The following is an 18,061-nucleotide window of genomic DNA, read 5'->3' on the forward strand; positions in this document are numbered from 1 at the left end:
AAAAGTGAGATTCCTTTCTCCTTTCTGTTAATTACAGCCAGCACCACAGTGATGTGGTACATATATGGGGACACTAGATTCTACCCCCTTCGGAGACTAGCTGTGGTAGCCTGTAAATTAGCAACTCAGCATGGTCTATTCTTGTAAGTTACATACATTCTGTCAGAACATAACCTTCTAGTGGAGAACCTGAGCAGGACCATGACAGACACTCATGAATAGAGTTTGTACTTGGTGGTTTTCCAGGAATTGATCTATCTATGGGGACTTCATCCAGTGGATCTGTTTGCTGCCAGTCACAGGACAGTTGAATAATTTCTGCTTGAGGATCCCTTGGTTAAAGGGTTTACAGAGGAGTTAGTCACTTAACACCCTTGGGAGTTGTAGACAACCCAAAGGGTAAAACAAACTGAAAATGTAAATCAGACACAAACATAGCAGAAATCTTGGAGAATGGGAATGTAACGATAAGCATCTATTAAGACCAGAGTTACTAGAAACTGAAAGGTGTCATGAGAAGAAACAGATGTCTTTCTACTCCCATCGACAGGGATGTTCCTTTTTGCCTTTCCACTGATCAACAAAGTTTTTCTAAAGACCTAGAAGTACTGTCCAAAGATAATACCAGTACACCCTTTTACCCCAGGCAGCAGCATCTCTTCATTTTTTTTAAAAAAATGGCCCGGGCAGTTACCATAACTTTCTTTATGGGTCTGATTTACTCACACAAGACATGGGTGTTTGATACACCCAGATATCATATCTGATGATGTCCTTTCCATTATGAATGGGTCTAGGAGCCGATCCTTGTATCCGACTCAGCTGCATTTACAAGATTTCAGATCCAAATTTTGTGCTCTTCGCTCTACTCATTAAGCTATATTCCAGCCACAAATCCTCAGATCTCCTTTTCCTCCATAGCTGCAAAATGGAAAGAAAGATCCAGTCTTGAGAGTAAGAGTATATATATATATATATATATATATATATATATATATATATATATATATATATATATATTTGTCTTTTTTCAGGTAATTCTAGTACTGTTTTCTTCTAATTTCTTCATATAATTATCTTCAAACTTAATTCTCCTCCCTTAGCTGTTTGCAGGTGTCGGGCTTTTTTCTAATTACTGTTGTCTGTCCCTTCTCTTGTACAACTTTGTTGTACTTGACTGGCTCTTTATTTTCAAAGTTTCTGTATACATTTATATATTTCTATTCTGTTCTAAAAATTGTTTTCCTTATATCTCTCAACTTTTCAGGTTAAAATCTACTGAAACATCCAGTTCAAGTTAGTGTTTAAAAAAAAATCGTCAAGAGCCCTCAGATTCAAATGGCTCTGCTCCTGCTACTCTCCTTCCTTTCACTTCTTTCTCAGATCCCATTCCTTCATTGAAGCCAGTGTCTCTGGCTGTGCTTCCCCAGTTGTGTTAAATGCCAACAAAGCCCTCTAGGCCGACGTCCGCAACTTCATCTAGGTCTTCTAGGAGTTTGACAGAAGCAGACATGAACAGGATGATGTGGAGATTGCTTAGCGCTCCGATTCAGATGGGGGTCCTGCCAACTCTTCCCCCTACCAGATCTGTGAGCACATCTGCCCAACCATTACTGTGTCCCCCTCCAATTTGACCTGTGGCTTTAGAGTCTCAGGATCCGAGATTCAAGAGAGGTTCAGTGTCAGATCTATGGAAGCTCCATTCCTTGACTCCGATGGTATCCCTGACCATTCCTGCTCCAACACCTTCGGGTCAGAGCAGGCCTTGGATCCTAGAGGTTGGCACTGGGTCGAAGGGATTGGGTTCAGTTCCCACTTTGTCTGATACTTCTGTTCCTCTCAGTGCCTTGGCCCTGAACAGCTCGGGTCAGATTCTCTTTGGATGGGCTCAGATCATGGGCCCCAACCTCCCTTCTTTGGCTGCTTCAGCTCTCAGGAGGAGGGAGAGGTTTCCCCTGGGTCCCTTAGCCTTCCAGGTAGTAGAAAGGGCTTTCTATTTGCATAGAGAGCCGTCCTGCCTTGTCTTGGATCCTATCCCTCACACCTCATTGGGTCCGATCTCCAAGTCATTCATTTCTGCTCCTCAGGACAAGCAAGCTCAAGGAAGCCTCCACACATGTTCCCAGAGGGATTCCCCTTTTCTTCCAACACCTCTCCAGAGTACCCCCGTGGAAAAGGTACCTCAGAGAGGAACATGCAAGAGGAGGTGCATAGACTCCCCTTTTGAGTCTCTCATGTAGGACACCAATTTTGATGAGGGGGAAGGATCCCCCGATCACCACTGACGTGCCCTTCAGGAACATCCTGGAAATCCTCAAACAGAAAGGTGTCTGGTCCTCCCAAACTCCTCCTCCTGAGGAATCTGTATTCCTGGAGGGTTTCGGGATTGGCTCATCTATGTCTTGGGTGATCCCCGCTCCAACAGATGAACTTATTGGCCTGGTTTCCTGCCAAGCTCGGAAGAAACTGGACACTGTTGAGCACATCCCTAAGCACCTGGTTAAGTTTTTAGTCCCCCCTACAGATAGTCTCACTGGAGCAAGGGAATTCCAGCTGATGCCATGGTTGTGGAGGCTGCCACTAAGGAGGAGGTAGTGGAACAAAGCTCCTCTGTCTATCCACCAAACAGCGAGTCCAGAGTGATAGATTTGGAAAGCACATTTACTATTCAGCCACTTTTGCACTGAGGTCGTTAAATTACCTGGCACATTTTACTCACTTACAGAGAGATTTGATCAAGGAGCTTTCTTCCTGAGACCATGTCGGCGGGGGACCTAAAGAAGGTTTCTCCTCAACTGGTTACTCTTTCGTCTATTGCCAAATCATCAATGAGGCTGATATCCTTTACAGTGGAGGGTACCTCAAGAGCAGCCGGTTCAGGCATGGGGGTTAGGAGATGTGCTTGATGAGGCTATACGACTTTGTGGAACTATTCAATGTGTCTTCTGTTAATGCTCCATTTGATGGCTCTTCCTTGTTCAGACATCACTGAAAGATGCACTCGACCACAGTGAGCTGGAGGGAAAGACCCTGTCTGCCACCGGAATCAAGTTTTCTACCCCTCAACCTACATTCTCTAGGAACCAGCGAGGTGGTAAGAAAATGTGGTTCCCGAAATCTCAGGAACCTTTTCAGCACTCTCATGGATATACTTCCTCCAGAGACAGAGGAGAAGGTTCAAGTGGCAGGTGTTGCCCCAGAGCCAGTGGGGGTCTGCAAAATCAGGGCTTCATAGACTCCTCCTCTAATAGGCCCTATCAGCACTCCTGAAGCATTGCCCGACTGTCCATTTCTGGATTACTTCAAATCTCCAACTCCCTAGGCATTACAATAAACTTTGCCAAATCGAAGCAGACTCCTGTACAGACACTGAAATTTATAGGAACTCAACTGGGTACTGCGACTCAAGTGAAATCATTACCTCTTCATTACATCACATCATTGAGAAGTTAGGTGCAGGACTAGTGTTACAAGCTCTTGGGTCAGTGTCAGCTGCCATTCTTGTAGTTCCTCTAGCAAGTTTCTTTATGTGAATCCTTTAGTGGACACTGATGGTTCAGTGTTCCATTCTTTATCAGCCTCTTTCATTTCCCATTAAACTCACCCTGATTTGCAAATGTCATGTTCTCTGGTGGCTCTAGTCAGATGACCTCTTTCTGGGCAGACCATTATCTGTTCCTCCCCCAGTAGCCACAGTGACCACGGATGCTGCCCAGCTGGAGTGGGGGGATCATTTTATGGGAAAGGTGGTCCAAGGCACTTGGTCCCCTCGGATACCAAATTGCATATCAGTGTTGTAGAGATAAGAGAGTCCTACTAATGTTGCAAGCCTTTCAGGACATTCTCACTCTAGGGACAATTGCATTGCATACAGACTACATGTTAGTAGTCTGGTACATCAACAAACAAGGAGCAACCCTATCCTATGCATTGTGCAGAATGGCCATGAGGGTCTGGGAATGGGTAGTCTTTTCAAACTGCTTTACTATTGCAACACGCATACCGGGGAAAACCAGCACACTGGCAGACAAACTCAGCAGGTCCATCCTGATTCCCCATGAGTGGTCCCTCAATCTGACAGTAGCGAATATGATCTTCAGCCACTGGGGCCAGCCTTGCTGCAACATGTTTGCGCCTCCCTGCAACAAGTACAGCAAGTACTTAGCTTTTATCCCCCATCCATGGGAGTCACCGAGGAATGCTTTGATTCACGACTGGCCCCCCCGATCTCCTCTATGCTTACCCCCCTCTTCTGCTGATCACAAAGTTTCTACAGAAACCAAGCAGGCTGAAAATCTCATTCATCCTCATTGCACCCTTCTTATCTCGACAGGTATGGTTTCCCCTTCCTCTGGTCTCACTTGAAATATCCTACATGGATACTAGAGCAAACTCAGAATCTCTTATCTTGTCCAATAGGAATTCAACATTCCAGCCTCCATGCTGTCAAACTGACTGCATGGTTTCTCCACATCCTGTGATATTAAGACAGTCCAGGCACTGCAGCCACTTGGTCATAGACTTGTACCTTTGTTACACATTACAAATTCGGCATTGTCTCCAGAAGCAGAGCTTCCTTTGGTTCAACAGTGTTCCGGCATGTCCTTTCTTGTGGGCCTTCTGAGAATTACGTAGCTGGGGACTCTGGCCCATTTGTGAGGTAGAATGAAAAGGACATCGGACTTAGAAATCATTTACTTAGCATAACTTGGCATCTGTCTTGTCAATTTTCATTCTTCTTCACCTTCCCTCCCAGTCATTCCCTGGCTCTGTCATTCCTAAAAGGATCGATAAATGTTATAGGAACCCTCATGTTCCTGGTTTGAGCCTCATTTGTCTCGTTTCTGTCTGTCTTTGTAACACAGTGGTCAGTATGGCAGCAAATTCGATCTTAGGAGTTGGGGATGGAATAGAACATTATGGGTAGAGGGAGGAGCTTGAGATTTGGATCTGAAGTCTTGTGAATCCATCTGAGTCGGATTGTAGGATTGGATCCTAGATCCATTCATGAAGAAGAAAGGAAATGGACAACACAGATGCCAAGTTATGTTAAGTACATAACTTCTAATTTCTTTTACTTACTGTCTGGATAATACATTCTTGATACTTTTTAGGTACTATTTTTTTCTGAGGGCAAACAATATGTACTAACAGAGGCCAAAAAAAAACACCTGCTACTAGAAAATCACTTGTGGTGTAGTGTAAGACATTTTCTAGTTGTTGCTAAAACAATAACCAAGATCCTTTTAAGGCTGAGATACCTTTGGTTCTATTGCATCTGTGTGAGTTATTGCTCCATAACTTTACTTATTCTTCTGTCAAGATTCAACTTTTGGCCATCGCTGCTTATCTGCCAGTTTTTTTTTTTTTTTTTTGAAAGGGCATTTTATTTATTAGTACACCCAGTAAACTTGTGGCTTTTCCTTGGTATCTTATTTTGTACTGGAGAAACTTAGTTTTCCTTTTTGAACATGATCACAAAGCTGATTGAAAATTCTTCTCCCGGAAAACAGTATATTTTTTATTGCTGCGACGTCTACAAGAAGAGTGTCTGGATTATAACCCCCTATGGTAATGCACTTTTTTTTGTCTTTCACAAAGTTAGGGTAACCATGAAATCCAGTCCTGTCTTTTTTCTTTGTGGTTTCAGAGTTTATTGTACGCCACACAGTTCATCTCCCTACTTCCTTTTCAGAACAAGCATACAAAAAAAAAAGAAGCGGGAGAAAATGTTGTACACTCATGAGGTTCAAAGGCAATTCAGCTACTACACTGACAGAACAAAAACCTTTATGTATTTCAAGCAGATGTTTATTTTCATTGAATGCAAGAAAAGAGACAGTCAATGTCAATAAGGTCTTCCAGGACTCTGGCTATTTCTATGGCTCTTTTTGGAAAGAGATTGACTCTAGAAATATTCTAGAGGCAGCAACTTGGTCTTCTGTGAACAAATTTACCAAGTTCTACAAACTGGTTTCCTTCTCTTGGGCCAAGTTATGCTTGCAGCACTCCTAAGTTCTTATCCTTCTAGCTCCTCCTCCTCCTCTTTCTAAGCACTGGTGTTAATTCTATAAAGCACAGGCTACTGCAGTAGTCATCTAATGGTGAGCATAGTACAATTGTGCAAGTAAACTTGGTGCAACAGTAGCTGTTTAAATAGATCACTGTTGCAGTGCAAGCACCCCTCCCCCTATTTTTTTTTTCTGCCGGGGTGTGGACTTTATTTCCTTTTCTCATAACACGTACCTGTCAGTGTTCTAACCTCCGTTCTTCTGAAGCCAGAACGCTCTGAAGGTTTGATCGTCTAACCACTGATTTTATACAGCTTTCCTTGAGCCCTTCAGCATTTAGGGCAAGTGGAACGTGTCTTAAAATTTTGGAAGCTGTTGACTCATCTAATTTTTGTCAGGATGGGTCCCATATAACTTAAGCTACTGTGACAGTTACCTATTCAAACACCATTAACATTTTTGTTATGGTAAATTTACTTGAACAACTGTACTTTACTCCTCCCTGCGGCCTGAATTATATTCTTGAGAAATTAGCTCTACTGCCTCTTGAACCAGCTTCTCCTGCAACCCTAAAATTTTGAACATGGAAAGCAGTTCTTCTGGTAGCTTTAACCTCTGCAAAAAGTGATTTCTCAGTTGCAAGCCCTGATGTCTATTCCACTCTATCTGGTTTTCCACAATGACAGGGTGTCCCCTAGAACTTCCCATCCTTTAAGCCTAAGGTGGTCAGTGATCTCTCTGAGCCAATCTGTTTATCTTCCTGCGTTTTTTTCCTAACCCTCAAAACAAGGGTGAAAATATGCTATATCTACACACACACAAAACTAAGATTGTATTTGGACAAAACTAGATATATTAAAAAAATCTTTGTTTGGTTTATTTCTTTTGAAGAAAAAAACTAGGCCTTCCAATATGTAAGCAGACCATATCCAGGCAAAATTCCCTTCCATTTCCTTTTTTTTAAATTTCCATGAAAATATGGCTTCTCTTGATTCCACATCTGTTTTGGAGGCAGCTATTTGGTCTTCCATTCACATCTTTACCCATGCATTACAAAATTGATGCCTTTTTGTAGAGCAAGGACAGGATTTGCCAGAACCATGCATCCAGTGTTAGTGCACATCGGGTCTATATCTCTTTCCCATCCTAGTTTACATAAATGTTGTAGAAATCATCTCATCTGTCAGCATTAATGCAGTAGTAATATAAAGGTGAACATGGTACGGTTGTGGAAGAGGTTACCATAACAGTAGATGTTCGAATAGATCATTGTTACTTTATATGCACCCCTTCCTCCATCCTCTCTTCTATTTTGACCAAGATAGAATCCCGATTTGCTATCAGTTCCTCCATCTTTTTGTACTAGTCTCTCCTCTTTTTATGTCAGCCTCAGTGTGCGTGTGTGGCAAGAAAGTACTGAAATTTTTCTCACTCGTATGTCTAAGTATCAGCATGTACTCTTCATGCTAGGTCTTAAGGCTTGGACATGCATTGTGTGAGGAAGACAGACCTAAGCTTTGGTATACTGGCTGAACATAAGATAGCCTTGGTGGGATACATCCCATCTGTCTAGATTAACTGCAACAGTGATCTATTCAAATATCTACAGTTATGGTAAGCTCTTACCCAATTGTAGTATATTGAAAAATACACCACCAAGTTGCAAACTATGAATCTTTGTTACGGTCTAGCATTTTCAGTAATACTATACCGTCATGGTCTCGACATCCAAAAGAAAAAAAAAAGGAAGGAAAAAAAGTGCAAATATGTGCTACAATACAGACACATTAATACATCCATTGCAGTCACTTAATCGGTTAGTCAGCATTCTCCTTTTTAACTGAATAGTCATGCCTGAATGACACAAGAGCTGAAATTATAAAGTTAATTCAGCTTCCATCCTGAGTAAATCTCTTCCAGTTGTTTCTTCACTTTTCCCATCACCCCACACGTTTCCTTTTTGAAAAAACAAACCTTTATCACATTTGGTTAGCACATGTTCTTCTGCTGAATTCTGGCATGTGTATTATAACATTAATATGCTCTTGGAATCTAATTTTAATTTCCTTTTTGTCTGACCACTATCTCACAGCCTATCCAAATTTTTAATCAATTTACTGATTTCATATATTAGATGTATATTGGTCCTTAGAGCCGCGGTGGTGGTGCTGCGGTAGCGTTGTTGCCTCACTGTAAGACGCTGTCCGGTTCGATTCTCAGCTAGAACGTCTTCTGCGTGGAGACATGCGTGAAAGGGCGTACCTTCGTTGAAGGTTGTGCATCAGGGCTGGTAACTCTGCACGTAAAAATCAACTACCAATCATTAGCGGACTGGAGTTCCGCTGTGGCGACCCCTAACCGGGAAAAGCCGAAAGACACAAACAGAGATGTTTATCGCCTTATATTTAAACCTCAAGTAAATCTATATACTGTACCTTCTCAGCCCCATGGAAAAACTCCTTGTGGCATTAATGTTCTTTGTATAGGTACAGTACTGCATTTAAAGTAACTATATTCTACCGTATCCTTCATTTTTCCTCTCTCGTAAGAAATGACAATTCTTAATTCATCTTTGAGTTGAAGATCCAGTGTCTTTTTACTAAAGTAACCACTGCATCCATCAACACATTATATTTGATAACAGAATTATTTTTTTTCTGATAACTTTTGTGTTTCACCATAATTACATTGCCTGAGTTAAAACACCTTGCCCATCCAGCGTAAGTCCCTGATTTCTTTAATCATTCATTTCTTCAGTTATTCTTATTTGTAAGCTCACTTAGTATATAATTTTACATTCTTATATGTTGGTGTTTATGTGCCTTGCTTAGAGCACAAGGCCAGAACTGTGGAGCTCTGATATTAAGCCCACCTTCCTGACCTGTTCCATGGAATCATGATGTGCTCCACCAGGAGCATAAACACCCCTGAGCTGGTGATTTCACAAGTGGAAATCTCAAGTTACCTACTGCCAAAGGCCTTCTTGTTGATCCCAAGTGATGTGGTATGCCTGTTATTTTTCTTGCATGTAGCTTAAAATACTATTATGTATTTATTTCAGAGAACATCAGCAAAACTGAATCATGCCAGCTGTCCGCAAGAAAACATATCTGCAAGTGGAAATGCTGACACTGCTACAGATAAATCAGTTATTGCAGATCTTAGGTATGTAGTTTGATTTTCATCTGCTGTTTGTAGTACGCTATTGACCAGTGCTCTTTATGATTCATTTTCTGACTGTACCCTTTCTACAGCATTTATCTACCTTGGTCCTGTATATGTTCTGCACGACTTGCATATTGTGTATGAATGTTTGATGTAATGTGATCCTATCTCGCCTGCATTCTGTACTGATGGGTTCGGAGCCGATCCTCGGCTCCGACTCGGCACGCTATACTATAGAACAAAGTCTCTTATTGGCTGAGCTATCCCACATCCCAGGATGCACCACCACTGCTTCCCCAGATCTCGTTTGCCACTTCTACAGCAAAGACATGGTCTCGGACTTGGCTGTGCTAAGTGCTTATTACTTAAAAATTTCTGTCAGAAATTTTCTCTTATCTACCCAAAAGCTATTTTAACAGCTATTCGTTGTTGTGTGACTGAGATTTGACTTTTTTTTTGTAGTAAATTGTCTTAGTTTGAGGGAAAGGATCCCATTTAAGTTAGAGGGGCCTTGCCCTCGCGCGTTGTTAAAGCTCTTTGTGTGAGTCTTTCTGTGATAGAGTTGTCTAGTTTTGGATCCCGTTTAAGTTAGAGGGGCCTTGTCCTCAGTTTACGTACTTCTGTTATTATTGTATTTAAAAGAATTTTTTCTGTGGTAGTGATTTGTGTGTCAACATGTCGAAAGAGCACAGACCTTCAGGATTCAAAAAATGCTCTAAATGCAGTTACAAAATGTCCATTACGGACGACCACTCCTTGTGCGTTTATTGTTTAGGCCCTAAGCATCTTCAAGAGTCATGCAGCGTTTGTCACGCTTTTTCCTCCCGTGTCCTCTGAGAGGAAAAATAAATTGATTTTAAAAGGGCTTATCACCCCTTCCTTTGAGGAGGCTTTATCTTCTTCCTCTTCACCTTCAAAGAAGAAGAAATCGTCGGCTCCGACCAGCCCGTCGGAACCGGCTACAAAGAAATCTCGGCAGGCTTCTCCGTCGGCTCCACGGACTTCGGAGCCGAGGTCGGAACGGTCTGCCTCGATGCCTCCAGCCTAGACTCCTCTGGCTTCGGAGTCGATGGCTAGAGCTTCGAGAGGCGGGTCACCTTCATCGGCTCCACTGTCTTCGGAGCCGATGAGAGTTTCCCGCTCAGACTCTTCCCCTTCGGCGCCGAAGTCCTCTTCGGCTCCGAGGGAAATTGCAATGGTTGTGGAGTCTCCCTCGGCACCGATATTTATCGAGACTATTCGGAGCCAGTCCCCCAGTCCTTCGGAACCAGCGGAGAAGTCGACTCGAGCTCGTTCGATCTCTTCTCGGTATTCGAGAATGTCAGATTCGGACATAGACAGGGTGCTTCAAAGGCTGTTTCAGTCTCCGGTCTTTCAACAGTTGGTTACGGCTCCAGCCCAGTCGGCTCCGGAGCCGGTTGCCCACCCTGTTGTCTTGGTTCCTCCTACAACAGCCTTGGCGCCGTTGGAGTCTGTGCTGGTGGAGCCTGTGGAGGTTTTCAGGTCGGTTCCGACCCTTACTCTAACCCCGCCTTTTCGGGTCGGAGTTCGGTACACGGACCTCCTCTGTCAGCCCCGGGGGTGACGCTTCGGGACCGATATTTTCGGTTCTGAGCCTCCCTCTCGGTGCGTCGGCTGTGGGAGTGCCATCTACTGTTGTGGCCTTGGGGGTTGGACCTTCCCAGGACTCTGGGGGTCCCGCCTTCAGGGCCATGAGGAGTGCTTTGGCCAAATCTTCTTTGGCCACCTCCACCATCTCACCGTCACCTTCCCTTGGCACGGAGACTGGTTCCTTTGTAGTCCCCCTGTCTCAAGACAGTGGAGCCCTGGGGCCTGAGGCCACCCCCATCGGGGTTCCTCCTTCCTGAAGGTCCCTCCGCTCTTTGGAGGAACCTCCGAGGAAGAGACAGTGCAAGAGGAAGCACGCCGACTCCCTGACGAGTCTCTCACCTCGACACCGACCTCGATGATGCGGAGGGGTCCCCAAGTCATCCTCGGATGATGTCTCCTTTGGACATTTTGGAGATCCTGAAGCAACGAGGCGACTGGCAGTCCAAACCCCTTCCGCTGAGGAGTCGGTATTCCTCAAGGCCTTCGGCTCAGCCCTCCGCCTCCTGGGTGTCTCCGCCTTGATGAGCTCCTGGATTTGATCTCTCAAGGGTGGGAACACCCGGATTCTGTGGAACCGTGCCAGCTCCCCAATAAATTTCTCTCAGCACCCCTGAAAAGGATTTTCTCCAAAGGTGTGGCTGTAGATGCCCTGGTGGTGGCATCTGCTACCCAACAAGATGTGGCAGAGGCTTCAACGTCCGTCCATCCTCCTAATAAAGAGTCTAGGAGCATGGATCGGCACGGAAGCGCCTTACTTCAGCAACCTTTACTTTAAGGTCTCTGAATTATTTGACGACTTCACCAGACTTCAGAGGGATCTGGTCAAGGAACTTTCAGATACCCTCTCTGGTAACTTATCTGAGCAGTTGGCCCAGACGGTTAACTCTCAGCTGGCTACCCTATCATCGTTATCGAACTCGTCCATGAGGCTCATTTCATATGCAGCCGAGGCGAGCAGAGCGGGAACAGGCGTTGCTCACGGAGACAAGCCTGGCTCCGCCTGTGTCATTTTGCGGAGGCCTTTAAGTCTTCCTTTGCCGACGCTCCCTTTGATGGGTCCTCTCTGTTTGGACCCAAGGTAAAGGACAGCTTGACTCACTGCGAACAAGAGGGTAAGACTTTAACTGCCGTAGGGGCACGGTTTTCCACTCCCTTCAGGCCTTATCCCAAGGCTAGAAGAGGGGGGGGGAGATGTGGTTCCGTAAATCTCAAAAGCCTTACTCTTCGCAGCAGAGCGATCCCCCTTCTAGAGGCAGAGGAGGGGGAAATTTTTCAGGAAGACGCCGTTCCCAGAGGCGGCGGATGCCCCCGCAACACTGGAGACCGCGAGTCCTTTTGTGGCTCCTCAACCTTCCAGCATCCCTGAAGGAGTGCCCGACTGTGCAGCTCCGGAGCCAGTCGGGGGTCGTTTTTTGAAGCACCTAAAGGCCTGGGAGAGTATCACTCAGGACCGGTGCTCCGAATCATTGCCGGAGGTTACACCATCCCTTTTTCTCAACCCCCCCCCTCCATCCCAAAGAATCCTGGGCCCGCCACCCAGTCAACGGGATCTTACAGCCATCGAAATATCAAAGCTGCTTCAAAAAGGAGTCATCCAACCTGTCCCCGCAGGCCAGACCGGATTAGGGACTTACTCAAGATTCTTTTTGGTGCCAAAAAAGACCGGGGACTTGAGGCCCATTTTGGATCTCAGCAAGCTAAATCGATCAGTGAAAAAGTCCAAGTTCTGGATGGTCACCTTGCTATCCATTCTCCTGCTGCTGGAGGAAGGTGTTTGGATGTGCTCTATAGATCTCAAGGACGCCTATTATCACATCCTGATAGATCAGGCGTCCAGGAGACACTTGCGCTTCAGCCTGGGAGACAGTCATTTTCAGTTCCGTGCACTGCCCTTTGGTCTCACCACAACCCCCACGGTGTTCACCAAATGTTTGGCGGTGGTGACTGCTCACCTGAGAAGTCTAGGATTCCAAGTGTTTCCATACCTAGACGACTGGCTCCTAACTGCCACCTCCAGGCGTCTACTCTTGCAAAATCTAGCAGCCACTATATCTCTAGGCAACTCCCTAGGAATCACCTTCAGTTGGACAAAGTCCGTGTTGCTGCCATCTCAGCGCATTCGGTTTATCGGAGCAGAGATAGACTCAAAGCAAATGCGAGTCTATCTTCCTGCAGAGAGGATAGAAACACTACAGTCTCAAGTTCGAGCTTTGCTCCTCAGACATCGAGCCCCAGCGAGAGTGGTCCTACAACTGCTAGGTTCCATGTCGGCCACCGTTCTCCTAGTCCCCTTAGCAAGGTTACATATGAGGATTCTCCAGTGGCTCCTGTCAGTCCACTGGTCTTATCAGGATCTCCCACTCAGTCACCACATTCTGATCACAGAGACGTGCAAACAGGACCTTCGTTGGTGGCTTTTTTCCTCCAACCTGGATCAGGTGCGACCCTTCGTTCCACCACCCCCAGTGGCCACATTGACTACGGACGCCTCCCAGACAGGGTGGGGGGGGGACATTACCTGGGCAGGTCAGTCCAAGGCAAGTGGCACTCCGACGAGAGTCTCCTCCACATCAACATACTGGAAATGAGGGCAGTGCTTCTATCGTTGCAAGCACTACACATTTACCTCCCCCGGGGCACGATTGCCATTCAGTCCGACAACATGTCGGTGGTCTGGTACCTGAACAAGCAAGGAGGGACCAGATCCTACCCCCTTTGCAGAGAGGCCATGAAGGTATGGGATTGGGCGATTGCAACCAAACGTTTTCTGGTAGCAACACACATTCCAGGGAGATCCAATGTGATAGCCGACAAATTGAGCAGAACTATTCTCTCCCTTAACGAGTGGTCTCTAAACGACAGAGTGGTAACTCAGATTTTCAGGAGATGGGGAACTCCTTGTTGTGACCTTTCCGCAACCCCCCTCAACACGAAATGCCAACAGTTCTTCTCTCTCACCCCAGTTCCGGGGGAGATTCCCAAGGACGCCCTAGTCCAAGCTTGGCCCACCGGTCTGCTATGCGCCTTTCCACCGGTTCCCCTTCTTCCCAAGGTGATCCAGAAGGCGATTCGCTTGGAGAGCAAAATGATTCTGGTTGCCCTATACTGGCCTTGTCAAGTCTGGTTTCCCTTTCTTCGCAAATATGCATTGGACGGTCCATGGTTCCTGGACCAAGTTCCGGATCTCTTGACCCATCAGTCGGGACAACTACATCAGTCCTTCCACTCGTTCAAGTTAGCAGCTTGGCTCCTCCTCTTCCGACCATAGTCAGGAACCATGCTTTGGACCCGGAAGTCATACATATCTTGTCCTCAGCCCACAAGACTTCTACTAAGAAAATGTATAGCAGCAAATGGAAGAGATTTGCTATTTGGGCCCAACTCCGGGGCTTAGACCCCATGACAGCCCCGGTGTCAGAGGTTCTGAAGTTTTTAGCTTCTCTGTTCAACCAAGGTTGTTCGGTCTCTACCATCAAAGTTCAATTGGCGGCTATTTCCAATTTTCACGGGAGCATAGAACCACCTTTGATGAGCAACAAGTTGTGTAAAGCCTTCATGAAAGGTGCTGGGCTGCTACGGCCCCCGATATCTCATCCCGCTCCACCGTGGGACCTTAATGTGGTGTTAGGTGCTTTAACCTCTTCCCCCTTTGAACCGGCAGCAACTTGTGACTTAAAATTTCTTTCTTGGAAGACTGCTTTATTAGTTGCAATTACATCAGCCAGGCGAGTTTCAGAACTTCAAGCCCTATGTATCAAACCACCATATCTGTTTTTTCACAAGGATAGAGTATCCCTCAGACCGAACCCATCCTTTGTTCCTAAGGTTTGTTCTACTTTTTGTCTGCAGCAATCACTGGAACTTCCAGTTTTCTTCCCGAAGTATTCAAACAGAGCGGAGTATATCTTTCACACCTTAGATGTCCACAGACAATTACGCTTCTATTTGGATAGGACGCACCAAACACGCAAAGCAGATCAGTTGTTTGTGTCCTTTTCGGACGATAAATTGGGCAAAGCCGTCACGAAAGTCACTATTGCCAAGTGGATCAGAGACTGTATCAGTCATACTTACTTCATTTCTAACAAAGAGCTTATAGCTACAGTGAAAGCTCATTCTACCAGGGCTATGGCTACTTTGGCAGCCTTTCATTCCAAGCTTGCTATTAGTGACATTTGTGCGGTGGCTACGTGGTCTTCTCCTCACACCTTTATTTCTCATTACAAATTGGACTTGGCATCTCGGGGGCGAGCTTCCTTCGGTTCCACAGTTCTCAGGAGTGTTTTCCAGTGAGCCACCCAGGAATCAGGTGCCAGGGACGCTGTCCCATCAGTACAGAATGTAGGCGAGATAGGATCACATTACATCTTTTAGTTATGTACTTACCATAACTTCAGATGTATGGGATCCATCTCGCCTACATTCCTAATAACCCACCCTCCTTCCCCCCTGCCTTGGAGATCAGAAGAGACCGGACGGTCCAAGTTCAACTGTTTCCTCTCTGAAACACCTGGCAATATTATATCAACAGTCTGTGTGTGTGCATGTGTGCGGACAAACAAGATCTGGGGAAGCAGTGGTGGTGCATCCTGGGATGTGGGATAGCTCAGCCAATAAGAGACTTCATTCTATAGTATAGCGTGCCGAGTCGGAGCCGAGGATCGGCTCCAAACCCATCAGTACAGAATGTAGGCGAGATGGATCCCATACATCTGAAGTTATGGTAAGTACATAAGTAAAAGTTAAAGCCTACTGGCACTGTACTTTATCATTTTATTAAGATTAAAATTGTATGTATCATAAGTTATTTGTGCTTGTATACATCCATACAGAGGCTGACACACACATGCACGTTCATGTAAGCACTAATGCCCAATAAGGTAGACATGTTTGATGATTATTCAACCATTTGGGGCCATAGTGAGGTCTGACACAAGAGGCATAGAGCTTCTAAGTCCTGGTAAAGTCCACTTCTGTCAGTAAAGCCCATACTAGAGCAAGTTGTCACACTAAGAAAATGGGTGCTGCCAGAAAAAGTATACTGATTTTGACGTCCTTAAAAGTACTTAATGTACAGCTTTAACAGAAAATAGATATTCATCATATGGATGATTTGCTGCAAGAATTTTTAATAGAAATGGGAAATAGCGGGGGTGGATTCTAACTTCCTAGTCCAAGCTTATTTCAGCAGTTGATGCTGTTGGGAATGTATGAATGCAGACTCAAGCAGTGACCCATAAAAGAGAGTCAGACTGTAAAAGATAGTGTCACAAGTCTTGTGCAGTTCTTTCTTTCTTTTGCCACCTGAAGTGAACATTCATTGTGCATTGTTTAGCTGGCTTGTTTGTTACTCCTAGGTCTCGGTCTTTAAAAGTGGAAAGTGCACGCTTCCTTTTTCTATATATTTTGTCAAGAGATTATGATTTTGTGCTTTTGCTAATTATGTCCCAAGAGAAAATTACCAGCAGGTGCTTTTACTAGTGTCAGATTCTTCCAAAACAGAATAATTAACACAGTGGACTTTACAGTTAAGATAGAATCACAATTGTTACATCTGTGATAAGTCTGTTAAATGCAACCTCACACTTTAACCAAAGAAATTAGGAATTTACAAAGGTAAAAATGTATTCGTTATCCGCTGTGAAAAGTTTAGCATTTAAGATAAAAAAAAAAAAAAAAACCTTTTAAAGAAAATTTGCAGTTCAGAAGTTGCTTATAAAATTAAGAAGTCAGAAGTTAATAGAAGTTCCCAAGCTGTTTTTCTTTTTTTTCTTTTTCTGTTCTTTTGAGTGAGACTACTCTTTCGCTTACTGGGTATGTTAGGATTCATTGCTTCATGCCACAGACTGAAGTATAGTCTCAGTGCCATGTTCTTCTCACTACCTCACTGTCTCAGCAAGGTTCTGGAAGATGAAGTGCTAGAGCAAGACGGTTGGATTTCTATCACTGTTAAAATGCTCCCTGATGCTGGAACCTTGGAAAATCCATCCCAGATTTGAATATTAATACCTAGCTGTTCAGCTCTTCCATCTTTTGAGTTTGGAGGCTCCCTATATTTCAGTTTTTCCTTCAGTGGATTCTCTGGGGCATATGCCAGTTTCACAGACAGCTTTGAGTCAGAGGGCCAGGATGCCTTATGTCTGGCTGTGTGGCTTTAGGGCATCTGATGTTAGGATGGCAGTTCCAGGACATCCAGTATTATTCCTGTTTTGCTACTAATTGGTCTAAATGTGCCAAGGAGTATTTTGTGTTTCTTCCTACTTAACATAGCTGTGTCCAAGGCATTACACGTCAAGGACTGATGGTTCATAAACAGGAAAGTGCTGCTGACTTTAATTCTTCTAATTCATAAGAAGCAGAAGTTATTGCATATTCAAGCTAAATTACTACCATGTTTACTTTTTGTACTAACTGGGGTTGAAGGAATCCCTTTCTTCCGACTCTTTTCCAAAGATAGTCTGTCTTGGTGAGACACTAAATTTGATGAAGGATCATTTATGGGCGTTACCAGTAAGTAATCCTCCCTGAAGAAAAGATGTATTTAACTATTAAAGCTTAGCACGCTTAAATCAGTATCCGTTCCTTCCTTCTTTTAAGGATTTTCATATTTCTGTAGTAGCCTAATTCACAACCACTTGCTTAAGAGGAGAAAATGTTTTACAGGTGAAGGAGGAATAAAAATGTTTATATGAAAACCTTATGGCTGACCCTGTTGTAACTCGGCTACCTCATTTAATAGTGGGATCCTTCCTTCATTGGGTACTAGCACGTTTCTCTATACTGTCACATACTACTGTATAATGTACCTCATTAGGAAAGCATGCATAGCCCCTGAGTCTGGTACTTCTTTTTTGCCACTTATGCCAGGAGCAAAATCTCAAATGTATATGCCATGCAAATTTTTCCATATTAGATTCCTAAATGATTGAACCTTTCATAGTGTTTGTGTGGCCAGTAGATGAGTCAAAATCTGCACCAGTGTTGTGCTTATTGTCTAAAGGAGAGCATGTCATGAAATATAGTTGTAAGCACCAGCCATTCATCCATTTTTAGATAAAGGAAGAAGAGGAAACTTCTGGCCAGTCTTTCTACCTAGAAAATGGCAGCATTTGAAAATGAATGATGAAGAGATCAATAGCAGGATCCTTTGAAAAGCCCAGACCCTTGCTTGAGCATCATGAAAGTGGCTAAAAATTTGGAGTGCAGACCTTGTTCATTCAGGAGATATGTCCATCACTGAAACTACCTTAAGAGTTCCTTACTTGCTCTGACCT

General features: G+C 44.4%; 1 protein-coding gene across 1 annotated transcript in view; it reads left to right on the forward strand.

The window, feature by feature from the left end:
- Nucleotides 1-18,061, forward strand: part of CCDC18 (coiled-coil domain containing 18) — a 2,776,331-nt gene that overhangs the window by 151,607 nt on the left and 2,606,663 nt on the right. Inside the window, exon 3 of the mRNA XM_044086821.1 lies at nt 9,073-9,176. Within this exon, the coding sequence (XP_043942756.1) occupies nt 9,073-9,176 (104 nt within the window). The remainder of the gene's footprint in view (nt 1-9,072; nt 9,177-18,061) is intronic.

Source organism: Protopterus annectens, chromosome 10.part0 (genome assembly GCF_019279795.1).
Source record: "Protopterus annectens isolate FY-2018-M chromosome 10.part0, PAN1.0, whole genome shotgun sequence".
Lineage (NCBI taxonomy): Eukaryota > Metazoa > Chordata > Ceratodontiformes > Protopteridae > Protopterus > Protopterus annectens.